The following is a 25,633-nucleotide window of genomic DNA, read 5'->3' as shown; positions in this document are numbered from 1 at the left end:
TCCTACACCGTAATGAAGCAGTGCATGATCAAACATTATGGACGCTGCTAGCTTAATGTCAAACATGGGACATCATTGGAATTTTTTTTATCATATTAATTATACCATTGATTTCAAGTCCATTTAAAAGCCATAACCAGTTGCTGTTTTTTTTTTTTTTTTTTTTAGTTCATATCCTTGTGCCCATGTAGACCACTTCATCTCTGAAAGCAGTGTTTGAAATACTCAAACTTGGGAAATGTAGCGTTTTGTCACAATGGCATCTTTATGTCCCCTTCTTTGACCAGCACAGAGCCCTTCCTTCTGTGTTTCCTTCCCTATATGTTATAATCGTCAGTTTCTTTATCCTGACTCTCTCATAGGAAACTGAAATCATCTTAGCACGGCAGGCAGCGGGGCAGAGAGGACCTACCAGAAACAAGTGTGTGGGTCAAGGGAACAGAGAGCAGATATCCCCCCGTCTGCCTCAGCAGCAGCAGCAAAACTCTGAGTTTGACCAGACCTGTCCCCTGCAGTCTGGTTGTACTTTGGTGGGAAGGTTCCAGTACCAGGAAGGAGCTAGATAGGACCTCAGTGGGTATCTACAGATCAGACTCAGAAGTACAGCAAGTGTAGGAACATCAAGCACAGCTAACTTCCACCCTAATAGGGCTCCTGGGGGGGAAAACAAGTTGCCATCTACTTGACCCCTTAAAGTGTTTTATTATATATTATAGGATATTATAGGATATCCCTTTGATTGCTTTCTTTTCCACCACAAAGTAATGGTTGGGGAAGACCAGAGCAGCCTAAAAATGCCCAACCAATATTGGTTGTCACTGTTTATAGGGGCCATATAATGGTGGAAGAGGAGATTTGCCAGGTTTAAGAATTCTTCCTGGAGCATTCTTAATAACTACAAAATGTTTGTCATCACAGACAAGCCTTCCAGAGAACTTGGAGAAGAAATGCATGGCACAGGTCATGGATGTGCACCTATAGAACAAGCTGATTTAGGGGGTCGGGGGTATGGAATCAGTTCTGAGGGCTAATGATGTTGAGCGTCTTATCATGTGTTCATCTGCCATTTCTGTATCTTTGGAGAAATGTCTATTCAGATCATTTGCCCACTTTTAATTAGATTTTTTTTATTATAAAAGGTTTTCTACTTTTTAGATACAAGACCCTTATCAGATAAGACTTTCAAATATTTACCCATTTTTACACCAAAACTCTATGTTTATGTAACTTCATGTTATGTTAACACACACAAAAGGAATCAACTGATCTAAAAACCGTGTGATTTAGGCACCTGGCTGTCATGCAACTCTTGATCGCAGGGTCGTGTGTTTAAGCCCCATGTTGGGTGTAGAGCCTACTTTAAATAAATAGAGTGACTAATTTTCCGTAAATGGTGGTAACTTATTTGCCAGTTTCCATGAGTATAACATATTAGCCAAGAGCATCACTGACAAGTGTTTTGGGTTTTTGTTGTTGTTGTTGTTATATTAGTTTCAGGTGGACAATATAGTGATTCAATACTTCCATACATCACCCAGTGCTCATCAGGACAAGTGCACTCCTTCATCCCCATCACCTGTTTCCCCCATGTCCCCACCCACCTCCCCTCTACTGACCATCAGTTCCCTACAGTTGAGAGTCTGTTGCATGGTTTGTCTGTCTGTCTCTCTCTCTTTCCTTTTCATTGGCTCATTTGTTTTGTTTGTTAAATTCTACATAACTGAAATCATATGGTACTTGTTTTTCTCAGTCTGACTTATTTCACTTAGCATAATACCCTTCAGGCCTATCCATGTTATTGTAAATTGCAAGATTTTATTCTTTTTCATGGCTGAATAATATTCCATTGTGTATATACCACATCTTTTTTAATTATTCTCAGGTGGACAGTTGGGTTGTTTCCATAATTTAGCTATTGTAAATAATGTTGCAATAAATGTAGCAGTGCACATCTACCTTCCAATTAGTGTTTTTGTATTCTTTAAGTGTTTTTATTCTGACTCTATGCCAGGTGCTGTTTCGGGAACTAGGGATAAGGGCAGCAAAACATCCCAGAGTTTATATTCTCATAACAAGATAAATAGATATAATGTCAAGTAATTTTAAGTCTATGAAGAATTGTTACCCATGAATTGGGCTTCTCTGTGTATTTCACAAAAGGAACAGAAAATGTTGTTTCTAGTGAGCTGACGAGGTTGGTTGTATGAACTTGAGAATTTGATGCAAGATTCTCTTTTGAATCTTATTACTCTTTCACAGGTACCATTTCTCCATATTATTAAAGAATCCACTTTTCCATCAAAATCTGAGCTCTTAGCCTTGCACTAAGATGACAGAAGCCAAATTACCCTCCTTTTCCAACTATGGACTGCAATGGTGTTTCAAGCAGCTAAGCAAGGAAGAGTTTCAGACATTTAAGGAATTGCTCATGGAAAAAGCTTCAGAGTTGGCAATGTACTCTTTTCCATGGGTTGAAGTGAACAATGCCAATGTGGAACATCTAGCCTCCCTCTTGCATGAGCATTATAAAGAATCTCTTGCCTGGAAAATATCCATTCACATCTTTGAAAAGATGAACATGTCCACACTCTCTGAGAAGGCAAGGAAAGAGATGAAAAGTGAGTAAGACTTGGGGCAAATCTGGGGGTGGAAGAGAAAGGAGATTACCTCAAGCTTCCATGGAAATGGAGAGGGATCCTTGGTCACTAACTGGGTCCACCTCCATGGCGTGAGTCTGAACTGTGAGAAGTCACTCATTAGTCATCCCGTCTGGCTAGAAATTAGAGCAGTCTCCAGCCTGTGAAAAAAGAAAAGAAATGAGTAGACAGACGCTCTACCCAGACAGAATTTGGTTGAAGTTTGTAGACAGGATTTGGAGTCTTAACTGCTAAGCTTGAGCTCTGGACCTTCCACTTGTCCTATGTGTGACTTTGGGCAAATCCCCTTGGGTTCTACATCTTGGAACAGTAACTTTGATGCTCACCTGTGCTGTTGCAAAGACTCAATAACCTAATGTATACGAAGTTGTTAACAAATCCTCATTCATTTATTGAGAACACTAGGGTGGTTGTACAGTGGGTGTTTCCCATATTTCTTGCCCCAAGCTAAAGGACTAAAGTTCAAGGAACTCTTCTAAGGACTGATCTTGTCAGACTGTTGGTGTCCCTATTATAGCAATGTATTTGGATCAAACTGTGTGATTAGCTTAGGGTATTTAGGAGAAAGGTAGTAGAAAAAATAGCCCTCCTTTATCAGGAGGAATTCTTCTCTTCAATTGTGGACAGAAAACTTAGAGTCCAGGGTGGCTCAGTCGGTTAAGCATCTGCCTTTAGCGTGGGTCATGATCCCAGGGTCCTGGGATGGAGTCCCACATTGGGCCCCCTGCCTGGCGGGGATTCTGCTTCTTCCTCTACCCTTCCCCCTGCTCGTGTGTGCGCACTCGCTCTCTCTCTCAAATAAATAAATAAAATCTTTAAAAAAAAAAAAAAGAAAGAAAGAAAGAGAACTTAGAGTCCCAAGGGCAAGCAGTCAGATTGGCCCTAAAGACTACAGGTATGCCATCCCTAGATGTAACTTGACATCTACAGCTGCAAAGGACTTTAAGAGAAGCCATCCCTTCTGAGCTTCAAAAAAGCCCTGTGTGGAAAATATGTTGACTGGAGAAAGAGTGGTCAGTGTTAGAACTCATGAGTTGGACACCTCTATTTGGATCATTCACAGGCCTCTAGTGAGTAGTTAACTAACTAGTTGAAGTTCAAGACAGGTGCTGAGGATGACTCTTGAAGATAAACTCCACCTAACCATAATATACTGCCTCATCATGTGAATAACCCAAGGCCATACAGCAAAATGGGACTGGAATTTACAAGTTCAAACTCTGAGCACTCTTTGTGACCAGTCTCTGCTGCTTTACTGTGCTGGTGGCACTGGAGGATCTGACTCCATTGTCTCCATTACCAGCTAGTCATGGAACAAACTGTGAGATCCTGAGGTTTGTCTTGGTTCCCCTCAGTAATTTGGGCAGGGGATGCTCTCATCCCTAGTCTGGGTAATTGCTATGACTTTACTGAGACTATTGTGTCATCTCCTCTCTGTTGCAGAATATTCACTGCCTGAAATACCAGAAAACTCTACACAAATGAAGAATGACCAAGAACCAAGCATGAAAGAAGTGCCAGGTCAGTGTGGATTTGGTGGGACAATGGATGTGTCTAAAGCCATGTGGTGATTAGTTTGTGGCCCATCCAGGACTTGAACCATGACTTCTGATAGTCCAGTGTTCTTTCTAGTCTGGCATCCTGTTGTTAGCTGATTGTATGGCTTCTGAGCATCTAGTAATCATGGTCTTTCTTATTCTAAGTCCAAGAGAACTCTGTGATCTTAAAGCTTTCTTACAACTCTTTGGTTTCCCATCTTCAGTTTGGGGAACTTCATGACCTTGCCAGGACAAGCTCCACCTAAGGATCTGTTTTGGAGGCTTTGGTGGAGAGATCCAGATAGCATGAAACCAGATTCAGTACAATTCCCCAAATATTTGAGAACTGGTGACAAGCCAGGCACTGCTCTCTGTACTCGTGTTACATCCGTGTACAAAGTATGTGCAAATCCCCTTAATTCATGAAGCTCATACTTCAGTGGAGGAAAAGGGAGACTAACAAAAGGGATGAAAGCAGTGAAGCCAAAACATAGAGGGAAAGATGTAGGCTTGCATAGACAACATGCATTTCCCACTGTTACCCACACTACCACTTGTATATCACTAATCTTCCAGCAGTCAGCATTGACCACGAAGTCTAACACCTTGAAAGAATCAGGACCAACTTTGTGTTGATACAGCTTTGTCCATGCTGCGGATAGGAAAACCCCCTTCAAAACGAAAGTCTGAGCAATTGATGAGTCAGAGTCTCAGAATCCCAGAGGTTATAAATTGTTCCAATTTTAATATAAATGTCAGCTTAACAGGGTGAGTCCTATATATTATCATCTTTCCATGGATAAAATTGTATCTTATGCATTTAAAGATTACTTAGTGATTTAGTGATGATATGAAATAAAGACACTATTTTTTAATAAGTAGACATAATGATTATTGTCGAAAAGTGGTAGCTATTACATGCCAGAGGCTGTGTTATTCCTCCAACAAAACACCTGATTTAATCTTCAGAGCAACTCCACAACATAGAAACTATTATCCTAGCTTTATTTTTTTTTTAAGATTTTATTTATTTATTTGACAGAGAGAGACACAGAGAGAGAGGGAACACAAGCAGGGGGAGTGGGAGAGGGAGAAGCAGGCTTCCCGCCGAGCAGGGAGCCCGATGCGGGGCTCGATCCCAGGACCCTGGGACCATGACCTGAGCCGAAGGCAGATGCCCAACGACTGTGCCCTCTCTGATTTGGATACTCACATAAGAGTGGGGGAATCCATCCTTCCTCTCTTTATTGCAGAAATTTCACAAGCTATAGAAGATGGTGTCATAGCCGCCGAGACAAAAGAAGGAGGTAAAGAAAACTGATTCGTTTTTTGTTTTTTTTTTTTTTTCCTGCCCTGGGATGGAGCTGGGTGAAAACCAGTCTATGGAGTTTGGGTGGCAGAGGAGTCCACTGTCCCTTTGCTCATCCACATTTGTCTCTGGTGCATCAGTCTCTTCCCCAAGAGCTCCTAGAATCCTCACCAAGGACAGAGTCACGTATGTTCACTGTGATCATCTACAGGGACTGGGTATAAAGATAAATTCCAAAAACCTATGATTCTGGTGAACTTGGGCATCAAGTAGAGTCTACTGAGGGGAGAAGGACAGTAAGCCAACAAAAATGTAATGTGTCAGGTATTAAGTGCTGAAAAGAAAGATGAGGCTAAAGGGACAAATAGAGCTATTTTGTAGGATGTTCCTAAGCTTTGAGGAAGTGATCTTTGAGGGATGGAGCTTGTTATCAGTACACTGCTAGGAAGGGACAAAAAACCATGTATGTAGACTGTCTGATTTAGGATCCACTGATTCCAGGTCCAGGGTTTGGGGGTTTGTTTTGCTTTGGCTTTTTCCTAAATTCTAGACTTTCTTAAAATGTTTCCTGTTTTTCTTCTCCCTTCCCCTGTCCAACCTGGGCCGTGGAGATAACACAAGGGACTACAAGGGCTACATGATGATAAAATTTGCTACAGAGTTGGATGAATACCGTGGTTTTGAAAACCTTGCCTCTGACTGTCCAGAAATGCAAACATTGCTTGGTGCTTTTAATCCAGACCAGAGGGGCTTCCAGCCTCGCACTGTGGTTTTGCATGGAAAATCAGGAATTGGGAAATCCACTTTGGCCAGAAGGGTCCTGCTGTGCTGGGCACAGGGTGACCTCTTCAAGGGCATGTTCTCCTATGTCTTCTTCCTCCGTGCCAGAGACATGCAATGCATGAGGGAGGGCAGCTTTGCAGACTTAATTTCCAGAGAGTGGCCAGACTCCCAGGTTCCAATGATGGAGATCATGTCCCAACCGGAAAGGCTCTTGTTTGTTGTTGATGGTTTCGATGACCTGGACTTCACCTTCCAAGACGATGACACAAATCTCTGTGAAGACTGGGCGGCTAAACAACCCATGTCTGTTCTGATGCATAGTCTGCTGAAGAAAGTCCTTCTCCCTGAGTCCTCCCTGATGATCACCATCAGAGACACGGGCATAGAGAAGCTCAAATCCATGCTCACGTCGCCCCGTTACCTCTTTGTTGGGGGCATCTCTGTGGAGAAAAGGATCCAGTTGCTCCTTGGGCACATGAAGAATGAGCATCAGAAGACACAAGTCTTGCATTTGGTGGTGGACAACCACCCGTTGTTGGACGAGTGCCAAGTCCCCGTCTTGGGGTCGCTCATCTGTGATGCTCTGAATCTACAGGAGGCATCGGGAAAGAGCCTTCCCCCTACCTGCCAAACTCTCACGGGTTTATATGCCACTTTTGTGTTCCATCAGCTCACTCCACGAGATGCCTCCCGGCACTGTCTCAACCAGGAAGAGAGAGCCGTTTTGAAGAGCCTGTGCCTCATGGCTGTGCAGGGAGTGTGGAACAGGAAGTTTGTGTTTTATGGAGATGACCTCGGTGTTCACAGACTCAGGGAATCTGAGCTCTCCGCTCTGTTTCACACGAACATCCTCCTCCAAGACCGTGGTGGCGACAGGTGCTACATGTTCCCTCACGTCAGCCTCCAGGAGTTCTTTGCTGCCCTGTACTATGTTCTGGAAGGACTGGAAATGGAGAGGGACCCCTACCCTGTGTTCATGGAGAACATGAGGAGTTTGGTGGAGCGCAGACAGATCAGCTCTGATGCCCACCTGTTCCAGATGAAGCGTTTCTTGTTTGGCCTCATGAGCAAAGAAGTGACGGGGGCTCTGGAAGTCCTGCTTGGATGTCATGTTCCCCTGGCGGTGAAGCAGGGGCTTCTGAGCTGGATCTCTCTGCTGGGGCAACAGGCCAGGACCCCCGCCCCACCAGACTCGCTGGACGCCTTCCACTGTCTTTTCGAGACTCAAGATGAAGAGTTTGTTCGCTTGGCATTGAACAGCTTCCAGGAAGTGTGGCTTCCGATAAACCGCCGAATGGACTTGATGGTGTCCTCTTTCTGTCTGCAGCGTTGCCAGTATTTGCAGAAAATTCATATAGATGTCCACGAGAGCTTCTCAAAGGATGAGTTCACTGAGGCACAGCCCCTCATTCCTCAAGGGTGAGTCCTTCATTTTATTCTTTTTTTTTTTTTATTTTGCCATTTTAGTCTTTTTTTCTTCCTATATTTTATTTTTTATTATGTTCAATTAGCCAATATATAGTACATCATTAGTTTTTGATGCAGTGTTCTACAATTCATTAGTTGCATATAACCCCCAGTGTCCATCACCACACGTGCCCTCTTTTTTTTTTTTTTTTTAAGATTTTGTTTATTAGCACAGCAAGGGAAGGGGCAAAGGGAGCAGCAGACCCCCTGCTGAGCAGGGAGCCCAACACGGGGCTTCATCCCAGGACCCCGAGATCATGACCTGAGCCGAAGGCAGATGTTTGACTGATCCACCCAAGTGCCCCTTCCTTCTCATCTTTATAGAGGCATAATTGACAAATAAAAATTATACATATTTAAGATGTACAACTTGGTAAAATAATCACCATGATTAAGCTAATTAGCATATCCATCACCTCACTTAGTTACCATTCTGTGTGTGTGTGTTGCTAATACTTAAGACCTATCCTTCTAGTAAATTTCAAGTATATGATACAGTATTGTTATCGGCAGTCACACTGCTCTACGTTAGATATCCGTCTTGCGTCACTGAAACTCTGTACCCTTCCACCAACATTGCCCCATTCCCCCTCCCCCAGCCACGGGCAACCACCATCCTCTCTCTGCTTCCATGAGTTTGGCTATTTTAGATTCTATATATGAGATCGTACGCATCTTTCTGTTACTGGTTTATTTCACTTACCATAACGTCCTCTAGGTTCATTCGTGCTGTTGCAAATGGCAGGATTTCCTTCTTTTTTTAAAGCTGAATAATATCCCCTGGTGTGTATATATACGTGTATGGGTCACGTTTTCTTTATTCGTCCATCAGCCATCAGCGAACATTTAGGTTGTTTCCATATCTTGGCTGTTGGGAATGATAGTGCACAGATCTCTTCAGGATCCTGATTTCAATTCAATTCAATTCAATTTCAAAATTGAATTTTTATAAATGCAATCACTGGATCATACGGTAGCTCTATTTTTACTTTTTTGAGGAACTTCCATACTGTTTTCCACAGTGGCTGCACCATTTTACATTCAAGGGGGAGCTAGAGTCTAAGGGCAAACCCAATTCAGGAGCTGGTGCCTCTGCATCACCTTAGTATGTACCCCGTTCAGGAGGCAGGGTGGGTGTGCAAGCATGCATTCAAAGCACAAAGCGACATCACTAAATCGACCTCAGGACCTCTGAAGTCCTCCCCGTCTTGCCATAACAGCCTGGTTTCTCTCCTCTGACACTATTGTGGCAGATGCTCATGTTAAACCCCATCCAGTGGAAGCCAATGTTGATTTCCTTCTCCAATGTAGGACGCCGATTAAGACCCTTGCTGATGAGTGCTGGAAAAGTCTCTGCTTCGTACTCAGCACCCACCCAAGCCTGCGACAGCTGGACCTGAGTGGCAGTATCCTGAATGAATGGGCCATGAAGACCCTCTGCATCAAACTGAGGCAGCCAACCTGTAAAATACAGAATCTAATGTAAGGCTACCCGGCCCCTGGTACATGCCCATTGGCATGGCTATGTCACCACTCTCTTCTCCCACCTACCAGAAAAGACCCATCTGAGAATGTAATCAGAGGGGATAACTGCTGTGGAAGATACAGGAGCCAAGTTCCCAAAAGCACACAATAGGGAGAAACTAAAGACCCTGTGAAGGGATTATTGAGGCAGGTTCATTCACTCTGGGTATTGAAGGATGAATAGGAGTTTGTTAGGGCCAAAGGTGCGGGGAGCTCATTGCAGGCAAATGGGTGGAGCACGAGGCCATTGCAAGATCAAAGTACTTGACTCATGGGAGGTTTTAAGTCAGTTCTTAATGCTTTTATGTTCATCAATAAGGTAACAAATATATGAACACCCAATAAGGTCCTGGGTCTGTGGTAGACCCCAGGGTACTCACCAAGCACCTGGAGTAGGAGATGAAGTGCTAGTTCTGCCGCAGACAAAGGTTCTGTTCTGGACTCTTCCCTCCAAGACCAAGAGAAGCACATGTAACTTCTCCGTACAAACCCCTTCCCCTTCTTGCCACTTGTATCCCTTCCCTAAGTAGTTTCCGTAAGCTGGACTCTGCCAGAGTCTTGACAATGCCCTGTTCACTTCCATCCTGCACCAAACCCCTCTGCCGGCTTTACCCTAGCGTTTCCCTGGGAACCCCTGCTCTTAGCTCTTGCCACGCAGTGATGAGCCTAAGTCTGTGTCATCACTGTATTTGTAATACAGCAGTAATGCATCATAATGGTAACGAGATTCGGGCATTACAAGGGTTTTCAGTAAAACCTCTGATGCCTCTTCAACTTCCTATCTCCCTAATTACTCATAAACTTCCCATGCAATTATATGTATATATTGGCAAATGACTTTTTTTTTAATCCAAGTGGTGTCACGATATACACACTTTTCTGACATTTGACCTTTTTCTTCAGCCTGAACTTGACCATATCTGTTTATAGTTCTGTTCTTTTTTTTTAAGATTTTATTTTTAAGCAATCTCTACACCCAGCATGGGGCTCCAACTCACGACCCCAAGATCAAAAGAGTCACATGCTCCTCTGACTGAGCCCGCCAGGTGCCCCTCTAGCTCCGTTCTTAATGGACCAACCATATTTCATTCTTCAGCATAACTCTGGTTCAGCTCTTTGATGAGTGTCTCCCCATGAGATCAAGCTCCATTAGAACATGGAGTATCAGCATCACTTAATACTGTTTCCAGTGCCTGATGCATCATAGATGCTCAAGTATTTGTTGCTTTAAAATTAAATGTGGGCCATCTGGCTGGCTCAGTGGGTGGAGTGTGCAACTCTTGATCTCAGGGCTGTGGGTTCGAGCCACACATTGGGTGTAGAGATCACTTACAAATTTTTAAAAATCTTTAAGATTACATAAATGCCACCAGTTGAGAGATAAGAGAGTTGGAATGGGAGAGGAGGGGAAAGGGGAACATTGGGATACAGATGTTTCCTGTGTCTCGTCGTATTTTCTGCTTTCTATTGGGTAGATTTAAAGGTGCGCAGGTTACCCTGGGCCTTCGTCATCTCTGGTTGACTCTCATTACCAACCGTAATATTAAATACCTGAACTTGGAAAGCACTCACCTGAAGGAGGCAGATATGATGATGGCGTGTGAAGCGCTAAGACACCCAAACTGCTTGCTGGAGTCTTTGAGGTACATTCTGGGTATGGCTTCTGCATTTTTGGCTTTGTCGTTGTTGTCTTTCCTTGTTAAATAATTATTCGCAGCAAGTTGCAAACCTATCAGAAAGGAAGAGGGCAATCTGGACTCGATCTCATGACCCTGAGATCAGGACCTGAGCCAAAATCAAGAGTCAGATGCTTAACCGACTGAGCCACCCAGGCGCCGCCGAGATTGGCTTTTTTTCAATCAGCAAATGCCCCTCAGATCCATCATCCATGCTGTTCTGTGTATCAATCGCATGTTCATTTTTAGGGCTGAGTACTATTCAGTAGGACAGATACACTGCAGTTAGTGTAGCCATTCACCTGTCCAGGGACATTTGGTCATTTCCAGTTTGGGGCTGTTAACACGGTTTTGTAGATCCTGGGCATGTGTTTTGTCAATTAGATTAACTTGGTCTAAAGACACTGCTACTGGATGCCATGCTGAGACAGAGAAACATAAGCTCTGTTTTGAGCTTTAATCGACACAGAGCAACTGCGGAAGAGTATTTCGCTTTGCACCACATGTGTTTTTGCTCTGTAACCTGCGAGCTGCCATCCCAAGCCAGGGTCATCGAGATGACATTCTGGAGAGGAAGACAAACAATAAACAAGTGCAAGTAGTCTTGAGAAAGAAGGAAATCCTGCCATTTGCAACAACATGTATGGACCTTGAGGACATTATGCAAACTGAGATAAGTCCGAGAAAGACAAATACATATGATCTCACATATGGAATCTTAAAAAAGCTGAACTCATAAAAACACAGTAAAATGGTGTTTATCAGGGACTGGGGGTGGGGGAAAGTAGAAATAGGTTGTTGAAAGGTAAAACTTGCAACTAGTAGGTAAATAGGTCCTGGAGACCTAGCACACAGTATAATAATTATAGACAACAATATTGTATTATAAACATAAAACTTGCTAAGAGACTAGATCTTAATTATTCCCACCACAAAAAAGAAATAATTATGTGACCTGACAGAGGTCCTCACTAATATTACAATGGCAATCATATTGCAGTATATAAATGTTTCAAATCAACATGCTTATACCTTAAACTTACACAATATTACGTGTCAGATATACTTCAATTTTTTTAAAGTGCAAATATATGAAACATTGGCTGGTGATCATTGCTATGCATAAAATAATGCTGGATAGAGGGGTTTCGGGTGCAGTGGGGTGGGGCAGGCACAGTTAAATAAGGTTGTGAGACTGGCGAACTCAGTAGAGGTGACATTCAGGAGACCTGAATGAAAAATTGAACCACATAAAGATGTGGGTTTGGGGATGAGGAGGGATGGTGCAAACACAAGGAATAGCAAATGCTCAGACCCTGAGCCTAGAGCAAACTGTGTCCAGAAATGAGCAACATGGCCAGAGTAGCTGGTGCACAGGGAAATGGGTTGCTTTGTGGGGAGAAGTGAGAATGCATTTCACGTTGTTTATCTCTGCAGGTTGGATCACTGTGGACTAACCCCCGCCTGTTGCCTGGTGATCTCCCAAATCCTTGTTACGTCCATCAGCCTAAAATCTCTCAGCCTGGTAGGAAATAAGGTGGCAAACCAGGGTATAAAGCCTCTCTGCAATGCCTTGACTGCCTCACAGTGCACCCTGCAGAAGCTGATGTGAGTTGCACTTCTGTCCACCAGGGCTCCTTTCTCTTAGCTGACATGGCCCAAATGGTGGGGAAGGAGGGGAGGGGAATTAGTGGACGCCTAAGCCAAGGGTTAGAATGGGAGTTCTGACCCCATGGGAGTGCCCCAATATTGAGGTATAAAAGAAGACTCAGTAAATAACATCTGTGTCTTTGCTATCAAACTCTGAACGATATAAAAGTCTAGGGGAGAAGCCAAACGCGTAGAACCAGAGAGAAGAACGTTGACCGCCAGGGGCTGGCGGTTGGGGGGAGAAATGGGGAGAGGTTGGTTAAGGGTACAGATGTACCATTAAAAGACAAATAAGTTCTGGGGATCTCACATACGGCATTCTGCTTAGAGTTAGCCCTGCCGTGTTATATACTGGAAAGTTGCACCAATGCCAAAATCCCGGAGAGTCTTAGCTTGTGGTTGGAGCTGCTGTCTATGGCGTCCTTCCAGGCCCTGTGCTGAGTGTTCTAATCCCATTAATGCCACCCTTCACAACCTGCCACATAGGAATTATTTTCACCCCATTTGCTGATAAGGAAAACAGAATCCAGAAGAAAGAAAAATCTCTTGTCTAGGGCCACATAGGGAATAAAAGGCAAAACTAAAACATGAGCTCTGGTTTGATACCTAAGACTTGGAAATCTCCCCCTCGATGACCTACAATCTGGGCAAAGTTGTTTCCCCCCCCATCACTCCCAAAACATGCCATGTCAATAACATCCCTCTTTCCTGGGGAGTTTGAGTCTAAAGTCATAGCAGAAATTGAAAACAAAATGGCACAAATTACCCTTTAAATTCCTGGGGGGGGGGGAATCACATTAGAAGCCAACATTTCTCTCCCTCAGTCTGTAGGGGAAGGAAAAAACTTTCCCTCTATCCTCTTAGGTTCAGTGTCTGAGGCCTGCAAATTAAACTGATGATTGACAGAACAAAGGACACACATATTGTATTGGTACTACTTTTTTTTAACATGCATGGAGGTTTCACAGAAAAGATGTGAGAAACCCAAAGAAGTGGTTAGACTCAAGCTTATATATCATTTTAACAAAGTTACGCTAAATTGTGGAGAAGTGACTAGACAAAAGGCGTTTGGGGCTTCTAGGGGCTGATAAATTGTGGGTAGGTGACTAGGAAGTATATGAGAGGAATTAATGGTAGATAAATGTTATATGATGACTCATCTCCATGTCATGTCCATCTCTGGTGACAAGGGCCATTCTCTTGCTGGTACCAAAGAGGAGGGACACACGTACAGGGGAAACTCATGCCCTGTTTTTAGGCAGATGGGGGAGAGCACCAAGCCCTTCCTGTGTCTGCTTTTTCTCAGTTGCTTTCAGCTCAAGATCATCCTTATGCCCAAGTGGCATATTTCAGGCTTACATATTCTGACCCCCTTCTAATCCAACCCAGCCAGTATTTCTTCATCAAAATAAATCACTGTCAGTAATAGGGCGTAAATGTTTGCTATATGCACTGCTCTAAGCATTTTAGATGTGTTAATTCATTTAACTTTGCCACAATCCCATGAGAGAAGTAGTATGAAATTCTTATTTTCAAGTGCTATTGTGTATGAAGCTTTGAGAAACGGATGGAATAGGAAGAGCACTTTCTATATAGGAAGGTTCCTAATCTGGGCAACACCTCACACCACAGCGCATGTAAGGAGCAAGGACCCCTGGATGGGGAGCAGGTTGACCTTGTCCATGTGTCTCCCGTTGTGGGTGATGGCAGATCTAGTCACCCACGCCATTTATATAAATATCAGGGTTGGGTTTGCAAGTTAAATGCAAGACACAGTGTGACATCAGCATACGTCTGCAAGAGCATGGTCAGCCATGGGGTAGGATTTCTTTCCCTTATTTGCGAAGGAGGGCGGGAGGGAACCTTCAGCACAGACCTCACCCTTTCCTTCCTGGGGGCTCTCTCCTTGCAGACTGGGGAGCTGTGACCTCACAGCTGCCGACTGCCAGGACCTGGCCTCAGCCCTCGCCAGCAACCAGAGTCTGACGCACGTGTGCCTGTCGAGCAACAGCCTGGGGAGTGAAGGCGTGAATCAGCTGTGTCAAGCCATAAAAGTGCCCACCTGTGGGCTACAGAGGCTGACGTGAGTCCAGCTTGCTTCCTTGGGAGGACTGCATTGCTTTGTTACAAACAGCATGTGACGCTCGCAAGCTCAAAGCAGTGGGAGGACGGTTGTCATGATGAAGGGAACAGATAAGGGCTGCATCCTGTCCCCGCCAATTTCCTCCTTCCCTGGAAAATTCCATCTCGGCCCGTTTTCTTACAGTGGGAAGTCGTCATTTATCCAAATACAGGCGATTCTCATTATTTCCTGCAGTTATGTTCTATAAAGTCGTCACAAACACCAAACCACTGCTCCCAGGGGAAACACAGGGTTAGGTTCCTTCGAGCCTCTGGTCACATTTTCATCAACCAAACAGTACCTAACCTTGCTTTGTGTGTTTCTGTTTAAAGACCCCTTATTTAATACATATTGTTGATTCACTCACATTGCGCTCAGGGCCGACAGCGCCATGACTCGTGGCCGAACGAAGCTCATCTCTGAAGCGTTTTCTCCACACAGCACAGCCTTCTTGGGCATGGGAACGCTGGACAGCACTTCAGCTCCACACATTAGCACCGCATCTTAAACAACAAAACGACCCACAAAAAACACAAAAATGCGGAAAACGTGGCACTAACTGGATCATGAAAAGGATACTTGTTGACAATGAATTTGAAACGAGTTCAGCCTCAGCGGGGAGCGTGTGCGAATATTTCTCTGCACATGCACGTGTGTCCGTGAAGGACCCATGAGCACCACGAAATGGACTTGGGGGGGGTAGCGAATAAATTTTAGCAAGCAGGCAAATGTGCAAACACAGAATCCCTGCATAATGAGGCCTGACTATAGTAAGCACGTGCAACTGGCGAACGCTTTTAGTTGCCAGTGATGTAGAGATGACCGATGTGGTCCCGAAGTTCACAGAGCTTAGGTTCTGGTAGGGAGAGCTGGATGGTTGAGATTTTTGGATGATGGTAATGGTGACACAGGGTTGGCAGCCACAGAGGTAGTGTCCCCACCACTCTGGATAGTACCACATGCACAGCGAGGGGAGGCCATGTACTCTAGCGTAGAGCAAGGGGTCTCCATAACTGCTTTAAAAACTGCTACCCCATTGCCAGGTTATTCTTCTAGCCTACATCTTTGGTCTGGTGGTGAGAACAAAAGATGGGTGTTACACCTGTCCCACACTGTCAGCTTGCCTTGCTGGGGTCACTTTGCTTTCTGCCATTTCACCCCATTGACCAGTTACTTCACCAATAACTCTATAATTTAAAAAATCAACATATGTTAATGGTATACCTGTAGCCAGAAATTCTGTTAAAGAATATAACTTTAATGTACATGTCTACCTTGTGGGTTCCAAGGTTCTTCAGTGAATAAGTGATGGGAAGATGCTGAGTATGGTAGACAGAAGAGTGACCTGCTCCCCAAGATGCCCATGTCCTAATCCCTGTAAATATGTAAACTCACATGGCAAAAGGGACTTTGCAGGTGTGAGCAAGTTAAGGATCTTGAGATGGGAAATTATCTTGGATTCTCTGAGTAGCGCTAATGTAATCAAAGGGGTTTTTATGAGGGAAAGGAGGAGAAGTGGGAGAGGAGATATGGTAACAGGATATAATTGCTGACTGAAGACCAGAAGCCAAAGACTATGAGCAGCCCTATAAAAGCTAGGAAAGGCAATAAAACCGATTCTCCCCTGGAGCCTCCAGAAGGAACACAGCCTTGCTGACACCTTGATTTTTGCCTCAGTCAAAATCTGCTGAACTCCGGAACTGTAAGATAATAAATGTATGTTTTAAGCCACTAAGTTTGTGGTAATTTGTTACAGTAGCCATAGGAAAGCGACACATTGAGTATGAAGGAAAATTAAAAAGAGCATCTTGAACGGCATCCAGTGCATGCATTCTGCTAGATATCATACCAAGCACTTCATGGTCATCCTGTTACCCAAGCTGAAACCTCCCTAAGTACCCCCTTACATAATACCCTCCCAAAGGAGGAGGAAACTGAGGCCAACAGAAATGGCTTACCCAAGGTGACACCAAGTCACGAGTATAACCTTCCTCTTTCCCTTGTGTGCGCCCCACAGACTAAATGAATGCAACCTGGATGTCGCCGGCTGTGGCTTTCTTGCGTTTGCACTTATGGGCAACAAACATCTGACGCATCTGAGCCTTAGCATGAACCCCGTGGAAGATGGTGGGATGAACCTTCTCTGCGAGGTCCTGATGGAACCATCTTGTCACCTCCAGGACCTGGAGTAAGTTTCAATGGTTGTCGGGGGTCAGTTCTACCATATTGGGGACTGGGGTTCCTAGAAAGTCCAGATATGTGAGCAGGAAGACTGGTACCAAAAATTAGTTCTTGGTAATTGGGTCTAGTTGGGTCAACTGATGCTCATGCTTTCATATGTTTACCACAGTGAGTGTGGGAAGGACACAGAAATGAGTCCAGACAGGAACCCCACGATTGGATTTTTGGAGCTTAGGTCACCCTCGATTTCTAAAACCTGTTCACTTTTCAGAAAACCTGTTTTTGCCCTAAGTTACTCTTTAGCTGTTCATTCTGTATGTAGGGTGGAGATGGAGGGGCTCTCTCTCAACACCTTCTTCCTCTGGGGCTCAAATTTCTTTACCTTTTATTGGAGTGTTTCTATTTAATAAGAATATTCCATCCTTAAACAGACTATAGAAAAGTTAAAAGATATCAATGAACAGAAATGAATCTCCAATCTGACAAAGCAGTTAACACTTTGGCAAATTCCTCCTGGATGCATAAGTATTACAAAGAAAGGATCCCAGCAGTTACCGCTGAAAGCATTCTTGCCACATGGCAGGCACAGGGCTTTAAATATTTCACATGTCTAGGCTCATGTAGTTCTCCTACCAATCATTTGCAGGGGAAACCAGAACTCCCTTAGGAGCCCAAACCTTGCCTTTTGGTCTCACATTCTGTCCCTTGAGGATCTGCAGATCATAATCATAAACTAAGTATGGTATGGTATTACACTGAATGATGCATCATAACTTTAAAAATCCCCTAAAGCTGGACATTGAGCTTACGTCCAATGTTTTAGTCATGCGTACCTTCTAAATCTTTGTGTACTTGGTAGTATCTTTTTCTCAGTTACAAAAGTAGAGGGGCGCCCGGGTGGCTCAGTCGTTAAGCATCTGCCTTCGGCTGGGGTCGTGGTCCCAGGGTCCTGGGATTGAGCCCCGCATTGGGCTCCCTGCTCCGCGGGAAGGCTGCTTCTCCCTCTCCCACTCCCCCTGCTTGTGTTCCCTCTCTCACTATCTCTCTCTCTGTCAAATAAATAAAATCCTAAAAAAAAAAAAAAAAAAAAAAGAATCAGTGAACCAAAAAGTAGGACCATTTTAATATCTCTCCTTCTCCAATAATAAACAAAAGAAAGAAACTGGATAGAGATCATAGCCCACAGATCTGAGTGCCCCCCCCCCAAGTATTAGTCCTATGTTTGTTTTCATGAAATCAGTGTTTCGAGCTCTACTTTTGCATGGTGTAGAAACTAAAGCTTAATCACTTGGAGGCGCCACTTCTTTGGGGTTACGTTTAAATGCTGGGGGATCATCATCACTGATCCTTGCTGGCATCTTAGGCTTAGCCATTCCCACCTGGTCTACAGGTGTGAGCCCTAACACCTGGTCTGCAGGTGTGAGCTCTTGCTCATTCTTTGTGTGAACGCCTCGTGAAGATGGACTCTCTCATCCCCAGTGGGATCATTCTATTCTTAGCTGAAGATAGGAGACAGTGGAGCTGTTCCCATCATCTCTACTCAGATGAGTCATGCAGTCGGTATTTCAGGGGCCTTCTCGGCCCCCACCCTCCCCATTCGTCCCGGAAACAGAAGCACAAGATGCCTCTCCTTTCGGACCCCAAACCCATCTAGCATTTCAGTACCTTCTGTTATCTGTCATCTTTTCTCACCCTCTCAGGGACTCTACCAACTTCTCATTTTTTTTTTCTGTCTCTTTTTCTCCATCCACCAGGGAGAATCTTCATCCCATCTGCAGGTGGGAAGCAAGCTCTGATGTGCTCATTTCTTTTTCCAGAGATCCCTCCAGCCACATCACATGCTTTCCCCACCTGCCACTATCATCCCTCCTTACCTGAGCCACTGGATGCTGCACAACCTAAGCCATTCCCAGGGATGGACAGAAAGGTTCCCAGTGAGGAAGGAGTCCAGGAAAGCCCCACTGATGTTTCTGGGCATCGTCCCCCTCTAGCCGTCTCCTCAAATGACATGGGCTCTCCCCTTGCAGACTGGTTAAGTGTCATCTCACTGCCGCCTGCTGTAAGAAACTGTCCCATGTGATCACAAGGAGCAAACACCTGAAGAGCCTGGATCTGGCGGTGAATGCCCTGGGTGATGAAGGCATCATAGCGCTGTGCGAGGGGCTGAAACACAGGAGGGCTTCTCTGAGGAGGCTCGGGTGAGTTCCTGGGGTCCCCGGTATGAGGGCTGGGTGAAGAGGAAGGGGGACCTGGGCGTGAAGTTGCTGAACAAAGACAGTGTTCCAACTCTCACAATTCCATTTGAACCTGCCTTGTTCTTCCTGGTGCTTAAGAAATGACCTCACCCCCTTCGAATCAACATGAAGCCATTTCATAGGAAAGCCCTGCACGTTCCACCATGAAACCACTTAATATCTGTACCCACGTTCCCTTCTTTCTGAAACAATAGAGGAAAAATCCCTACCGCTATCAGCTTAACCTCACTCATATCGGGAATCTATCAAGTGCCTTATGCTATCACTGAAATACCTTCCCTCACCTCTTTCCACAGCCTCCCTAGTAGAGATTTCCTGTTTTCACAGAGGCTTAGATATTATTTTAGAGGCAAAACCAATAATAACAATAAGCTTTATTCAACCCCACCTCACCATCTAACTATAGGCACTTAAAAATACTTGAGCACATGCCACAACTTTTTACTCTGTCACAAGACATTCCCAAATACACAGATTCTAGAATGATTGGGACATTAAAAACCCGCATGCTCACCACCCAGTTTAAACGATCATCAGTCTTTTGCTCTATCTGGTGAACCATTTCATAGCGAGTTATAGTTTATTGTTCAGCCTCTGAATACCTCAACACGCGTCTCCAACATGGGAGAACACGGCCACCATCCAATTATTACATCCAACAAAGTTGTTTGGCCCTCAGCTGCTCCTAGGATAAAATCCTAAATCCTTAATGTGACCTAAAATGCCCAGCCTCCTTTCACACCGTGGCCTCTGACTCCCCTGTGGCTGTCTGGTTCACTGTCCGAGTCTTTGACATGTCCCAGCCTTCCTTCCACGAGGGTCAGGTGCGTGCAACTCCCAAGCCTATATCACTACTTCCTGCCCTGTTCACCTGGCTTCCTTCTTGCCTCTTGGGTTCCAGGTGAAATGCAGGTTTTCAGCAAGTCTTTCTCCATGTGCCTTTCTTTGTTCCCTAGTTGCAAGCACTCTCACCCTTTCTTCATCTTTCATTCTTTCCACGACTGTAATTAAGTCACCCAGCGGCTCTTAACAGGAGAACCAGCATCGTCGCCTGGGAATCCATTAGAAACCAGAAACGCCAATGGTAGAGCCCACCCCTCTATCTTAAACATTGCCATGAAAGGCCAGTGGGTTGAAGGGTCGGTCACTGAACTTTGGAGGCATTTCTTGGCGTGTTGGCCCTGCAGGTTGGAGGCGTGTGGACTGACGTCCGGCTGCTGTGAGGCCCTCGCCTCGGCTCTCCTCTGTAGCCAGCGCCTGACCAGCCTGAATCTGATGCAGAACAATTTCAGCCCCGTAGGAATGATGAAGCTGTGTCCCGCCTTTGCACAACCCACATCTAACCTACAAATAATCGGGTGAGTCCCTGGCGATTGTCTTCCGAGATACAAACCTCCTTCTCCTACAAAGCATGCTGGTTGGTGGAGAAACGCTTTATCCCAGAAGCTGAGATGTGGCTCAACAACCAGATCCTTGATTCAGCCACTAAGTGCCCACTGTGTTCCGGGCACCGTACTGAGGATAGGGATAGAGACAGAGGTAAGGTGCCTGATATCATGGGGCTTACTTCTGGATGGGTTTAGGAAGAATGTAGAGACAACATACAAATCAGATGTTTATCCTTAAAAAGCTAAAAGTGGAATTTCTATATGATCCAACAATTCTGAGTACATACCCAAAAGAACTGAAACCAGGATCTAGAAGAATTACTTGTACATCCATGTTTACAACAGCATTATTCACAGTAGTCAAAAGGCGGAAGCAGCCCAGGCATCTGCGGTCAGGGGAATGGGTAAATTAAGTGTGATATATCCACACAGTGGAATATCATTCAGCATTAAAACAAAAGGAAGTTCTAACACCTGTTATAACATGGACGAAGTAAGTCAGGTGCAAGAAGACGAATACTGCATGATTCTACCTAAGTGAGGTCCCTAGAGCAGTCAAATCCATAGAGACTAAAGGTAGATGGTGGCACTGGGGGAGGGGGAGGGGATGGGGAGTCGGTGTTTAATAGGCACAGAGTTTTAGTTGGGGAAGATGAAAAGTTATGAGGATAGATGGTGAAGATGGCCGCACAACAGTGCGAGTGTACTTAACACCACTGAACTCCCCACTGAAAAACGGTTAAGATGGACAGACCGTTGAGGTTGGTTGTCATATATTTATTTCAATAGCAAACTCCCTGATTGAAAAACTGCCTCTGTGTAGCCCAGCTTACGGTGGTTGGGTTTGTGCAGGGCTCAAGTGTCGACGTATGGATGTAACAGAGTAGTTGTAGTGTGGGATCTGAGGGGAAGGATGGAATGGAAGGCATGGCTCTGTGGATTCAGAGACTTCAGTGTGAACAAGGAGAACTGTCACAGTGATCTCTTCAACAGAGAAGCTGGAAAGGCAGAATATTGGGTTGAAAGAGAGCATATTTGCATCAATGACTCATGAAGCAGTATAGCTTTGGACAAGCTCAGCCTGTGATCATGGGACTTGGCAGTTGAAGAGTCAGACCTGGATTTTACTACTGGACCTTCCAGGAGCCTATTTCCCTATCTGTAAAATGGAAATGATGCTGTGTATCTATTTGAATACCTGTTTCTCCTGCCCTAGGATATAAGCTTCCTGAGGGTAGGGGCTTTGCCTTACTCATCACTGTGCCTCTGACCCCTATAACAGGACCTGGCACAAAGTAGGTTCTCAGGAAGGAGTTTATGGATGGATGAGTAATCATGCCTGCCTCTGAGGACCGTGGTGAGAGGCAGATGCCCATAAAAGCTCAGTGTAGCACCTAATACATGCAAGTGTGCCTTCACATGTAGGGATTTACTCTTGCTCTATGGAGCACCTCAAGAGTACAAGAAGAGGTTTCAGATCCTTGATGGAGTTTCCAGGAATTTTAAGGAAAGGAGAAGCAGAAGCAAATTCCCAGAGTAATGTGTCCCCCTTCGGCCTCTCCAGGTTGTGGAAATGGCAATATCCCACTCAAATACAGAAGCTTCTGAAGGAGGTCCAACGACTCAAGCCACAGATTATAATTGGTGACGGTTGGTATTCTTTTGATGAAGATGACCGGTATTGGTGGAAAAACTGAAAACATGAAACTCTCCCACCCCGCCCCCGACCACACACACACACGCACTCTGATGGAGGAACATAAAAGCGGTCTTCTGGGGCAAGCTGTACCCAGGAGTTCCCTCTCAGAGATGGAATATGAGTTCTGGTTCTCACAAAGCCCTCACTGGTGGCAATTCTCATGTGTCCAATATAACTTGGTTATTGCATTTGCCTCTGACATAGGCTGTGACCTTCCAATCCTAGGATCTCTGTATCTATGAAATGTCTGTCCTACCTCGGAGCATATAGAGAAAATCAAATAAAATAAGCACTGAGCATTTGGGGAGTAAGTACCATGTGACCTTCTTGAGCAGTGGGGATATGATCCAAGAGAAGAGTGGGAGGACTTAGGTCCTAAAAGTGGCCCCCAGATGTTGATGATACAACTCTGCTGGTGTTACAAAAAAAAATTAAAGCACAATCTAAAAGTCAGAGGAGGATGGTGTGACTATCACTATCTAAATATGAACAAACCAAATGTATTGCTTAGTGTAGTGAAGAACTGGTCTACCACTGTCTCCAAGAGCAGACTGCTGATCTTATGTAGGTAGGGATTTGGGGAAGCATGGAGTTCAGGGATTGGTGAGTCTTTGGAGTGAGCTGCGACATGTAGTTCCTCAGGTAAGACTGCTTAGCATTCACAAGTGTGTTCATCAGAGTGAATCCCTTCCTGATCGGCTGAATCTCAGAAGCTAAGGGGAGTCCATCGTTGCCTTGTCAAAGCATGTTCCCTGGGGCAAGTCATCTTGGATCCATTTAACGATCCGGTTGGGTAGCTACTTGTTACCATGGCTACAGATCAACCAGTCTCTTCCTAGGAAAGTGGGAAATTCTTGTGTTCTCACCAATGTGCCCTATTTATTGGTCCTTCCATTTATTTCTCTAGTCCATGATGATGGTCGCTAACACAGGCTCTACTTGAAACACAATCTACAAATTAACTCATTTGGTCTTCAAATTCCAAGCCTCATTTTTTTTCAAACCTGGAAATGTTTTAGGCTTGTTCCCTCTCAGATGGCGATTAGATGGTGATCAGCCTGCTTCCTCTCAGCCCTGTAATATGGCTGAGGAAAAGTTTATGCAGAGCATAGGAGAAATGTCAGCCCTATAGTTTCCTTGGGCTTATGTTGCTAGCATTATCTTCAGTCTGTGGTGTCTCCGCAGGAATACTTTTTAAATGCATGTTCTGGGAGTATCTCAGACTACATAATGCTTGTGCCTTGGACCAGTGGGGCATGGTTTGTGTGATGTGAATGGGGGAGAGGGGTCACAGTTACACCTCCTAAATTAGAGACGTCCTAGTCTTCGGAATACCGGCTCTCCCACCTGGGACACATGACCATCTGACCAGCAGACCCCGTGAGGCAGTACCACTAATGCTTGTGTTAAACGCTAATAAGGCGGGCGCCTGGGTGGCTCAGTCGGTTAAGCGACTGCCTTCGGCTCAGGTCATGATCCTGGAGTCCCGGGATCGAGTCCCGCATCGGGCTACCTGCTCAGCAGGGAGTCTGCTTCTCCCTCTCCCGCTCCCCCCTCTTGTGCTCTCTCTCTCTCACTCTCTTTCTCAAATAAATAAAATCTTTAAAAAAAAAAAAACCGCTAATAAGGCATTACTATTTTAGTCTTTAAAGGAATATCACCTGACATGGAGCTAAAAGTACCTAACACCTGCCGTCCGTGTTTAGTGGAGTCTCTTGAGCACTGCCTGTCCCCCTCTCCCCGACGGTACATATGTCCCGCTTTGGAAAACTGCCCGAAAAGGAAGATCAAAGAGAGAAAGCAATGAGTTTTTAATTCAGACCTGTGTTGGCATCCTGGCTCTCCTAAATGACTGATGACACAAGACAGATGCCAACCTCCATCAGCCTTCGTTTCCTTCTCTGTAAAATAAGGAAAATGGCACCTACTTCTTATGGGCAGTTTGAGAAGATGAATTCCTGGAAAGCTCTCAAAGCTAGAACATTCATCCCACAAATATGTTATTAAATACCTACTTGTGATATCTATGGCCACTCAAAATATTGTTACAAACTTAGCAGCTTGAAACACATTACCTCACGGTTTCTGTGGGTCAGGAGTCTGGGTGTGGCTTACCTGGGTCCTCTGCCTCGGGGTCTCACAAAGCCACAATGAATGTGTCCAATGGGGCCATGGTCTCATCAGAGATTCAACCGGGGGAGGAACCTCTTCCAAACTCAAGTGGTTCCTGGAGGCGTTCATTTCTTTGCAGGCTGCTGGACGGAGGGCCTCGGTTTCTTGCAAGTTGTCAGAGGGCATTCCCAGCTACTTGCCATGCTGCCCCTTTGCACGGCAGGTTGCTTCTTCAAAGCTAGCAAGAGAGTCTCCCTGCAAAACAGACTTAAAATTTCATGTTACCACACAAGTGAGGTCCCACCTACTTTGCCATATTCTGTTTGGCTGTAAGTCACAAGTCCTGCTCACACTCAAGGGGAAGAGGCCCCAGAAGGGCATGAAGGGATGAAGAGATCATTGGGCCACCTTATAGTCTGTCCGATGCTCTGCTCTATGCTCTAGGGGGAAGCCACTCTCAACTCACTTCTGCGTGTTGGAAAGGGCAGTTAATGTCTTGTCCCCACCACCACCACCCCCCCAGCCATCTCCAAGGGTAGAGAAGAAGTTACCTAGTTGGTAAGGACAGAAGGAAAACACCAGGCCTGTGTGGCTTAGACCCTCTGGGCACTCCTTCCAAGCAGCCTGTCCTTAGGACATGTGCACTCTTTCCCCCTACGACTCTGATTAAGGCAAAGTGTTGGGAATCTGCAAATACAGGGGCGCTTGGGTGGCTCAGTCGGTGAAGTCTGCCTTCGGCTCAGGTCTTGATCTCAGGGTCCTGGGATCGAGTCCCACATAGGGCTCCCTGCTCAGCAGAGAATTTGCTTCTCCCTCTCCCTCTGCCCCTCACCCTACTTGTGCGCGCTCTCTCTCTCTCAAATCTTTAAAAAAAAATCTGCAAATATAGGCCATTGGACCAATGGAGCTTTGAGTAATAGAGGCGACATCTTGATCTATATCTAACTCCTGATCTCTCATTTGATTCCGAGTTCCAAAAGGAGGCGGCGAGGTGCTGATTAGTCTTAGAAATGCCCAGCGCCTATGGGCTGGCTGCTGGGCCAGGGCTGACAATTCAGCAGCATGCAAGACCGACAAGGTCCCCGCTCTCTGGGAGCTTATTACATTCTAGCAACTGGGGGGGAGGGGGGCGACAAGTACAAGCTGCAAATGTTCAATCGGTACATCCTATGAAGAGTCATGTTAGCAAGAGCATGCCAGCCATTTTTTACCTTAGAGCCTGAGAAGGCTGCTTTTCTTCTGCATTGCCTGTAATTTTTTAAGTTGGTTTTG

At 45.1% G+C, this 25,633-nt stretch overlaps 1 protein-coding gene across 1 annotated transcript; it reads left to right on the top strand.

The window, feature by feature from the left end:
• Nucleotides 1-2,314: 2,314 nt before the first annotated feature.
• On the top strand, nt 2,315-22,492 carry LOC116622423 (NACHT, LRR and PYD domains-containing protein 5-like). The gene is made up of 11 exons (XM_032388894.1): nt 2,315-2,618; nt 4,101-4,178; nt 6,116-7,706; nt 9,066-9,236; nt 10,754-10,921; nt 12,392-12,562; nt 14,517-14,687; nt 16,744-16,914; nt 18,935-19,105; nt 20,350-20,520; nt 22,115-22,492. Exons 1-11 carry the CDS (start codon nt 2,330-2,332, stop codon nt 22,245-22,247), a joined length of 3,285 nt encoding a protein of 1,094 aa, XP_032244785.1. The 5' UTR covers nt 2,315-2,329; the 3' UTR covers nt 22,248-22,492.
• Nucleotides 22,493-25,633: the final 3,141 nt, after the last annotated feature.

The sequence above is a fragment of the Phoca vitulina genome, unplaced genomic scaffold, assembly GCF_004348235.1.
Source record: "Phoca vitulina isolate PV1807 unplaced genomic scaffold, GSC_HSeal_1.0 scaffold52, whole genome shotgun sequence".
NCBI classification, from domain to species: domain Eukaryota; kingdom Metazoa; phylum Chordata; class Mammalia; order Carnivora; family Phocidae; genus Phoca; species Phoca vitulina.
Note: the sequence above shows the minus strand (reverse complement) of the source record. Positions and strands in the feature narration are given on the sequence as shown.

Coding starts and splice junctions, on each gene's coding strand:
- LOC116622423 (XM_032388894.1), top strand. CDS start 2,330: ATGACAGAAGCCAAATTACCCTCCTTTTCCAACTATGGACTGCAATGG. Junction 7,707..9,065: donor CAGCCCCTCATTCCTCAAGG/GTGAGTCCTTCA, acceptor TCTCCAATGTAG/GACGCCGATTAAGACCCTTG. Junction 10,922..12,391: donor TGCTTGCTGGAGTCTTTGAG/GTACATTCTGGG, acceptor TTATCTCTGCAG/GTTGGATCACTGTGGACTAA.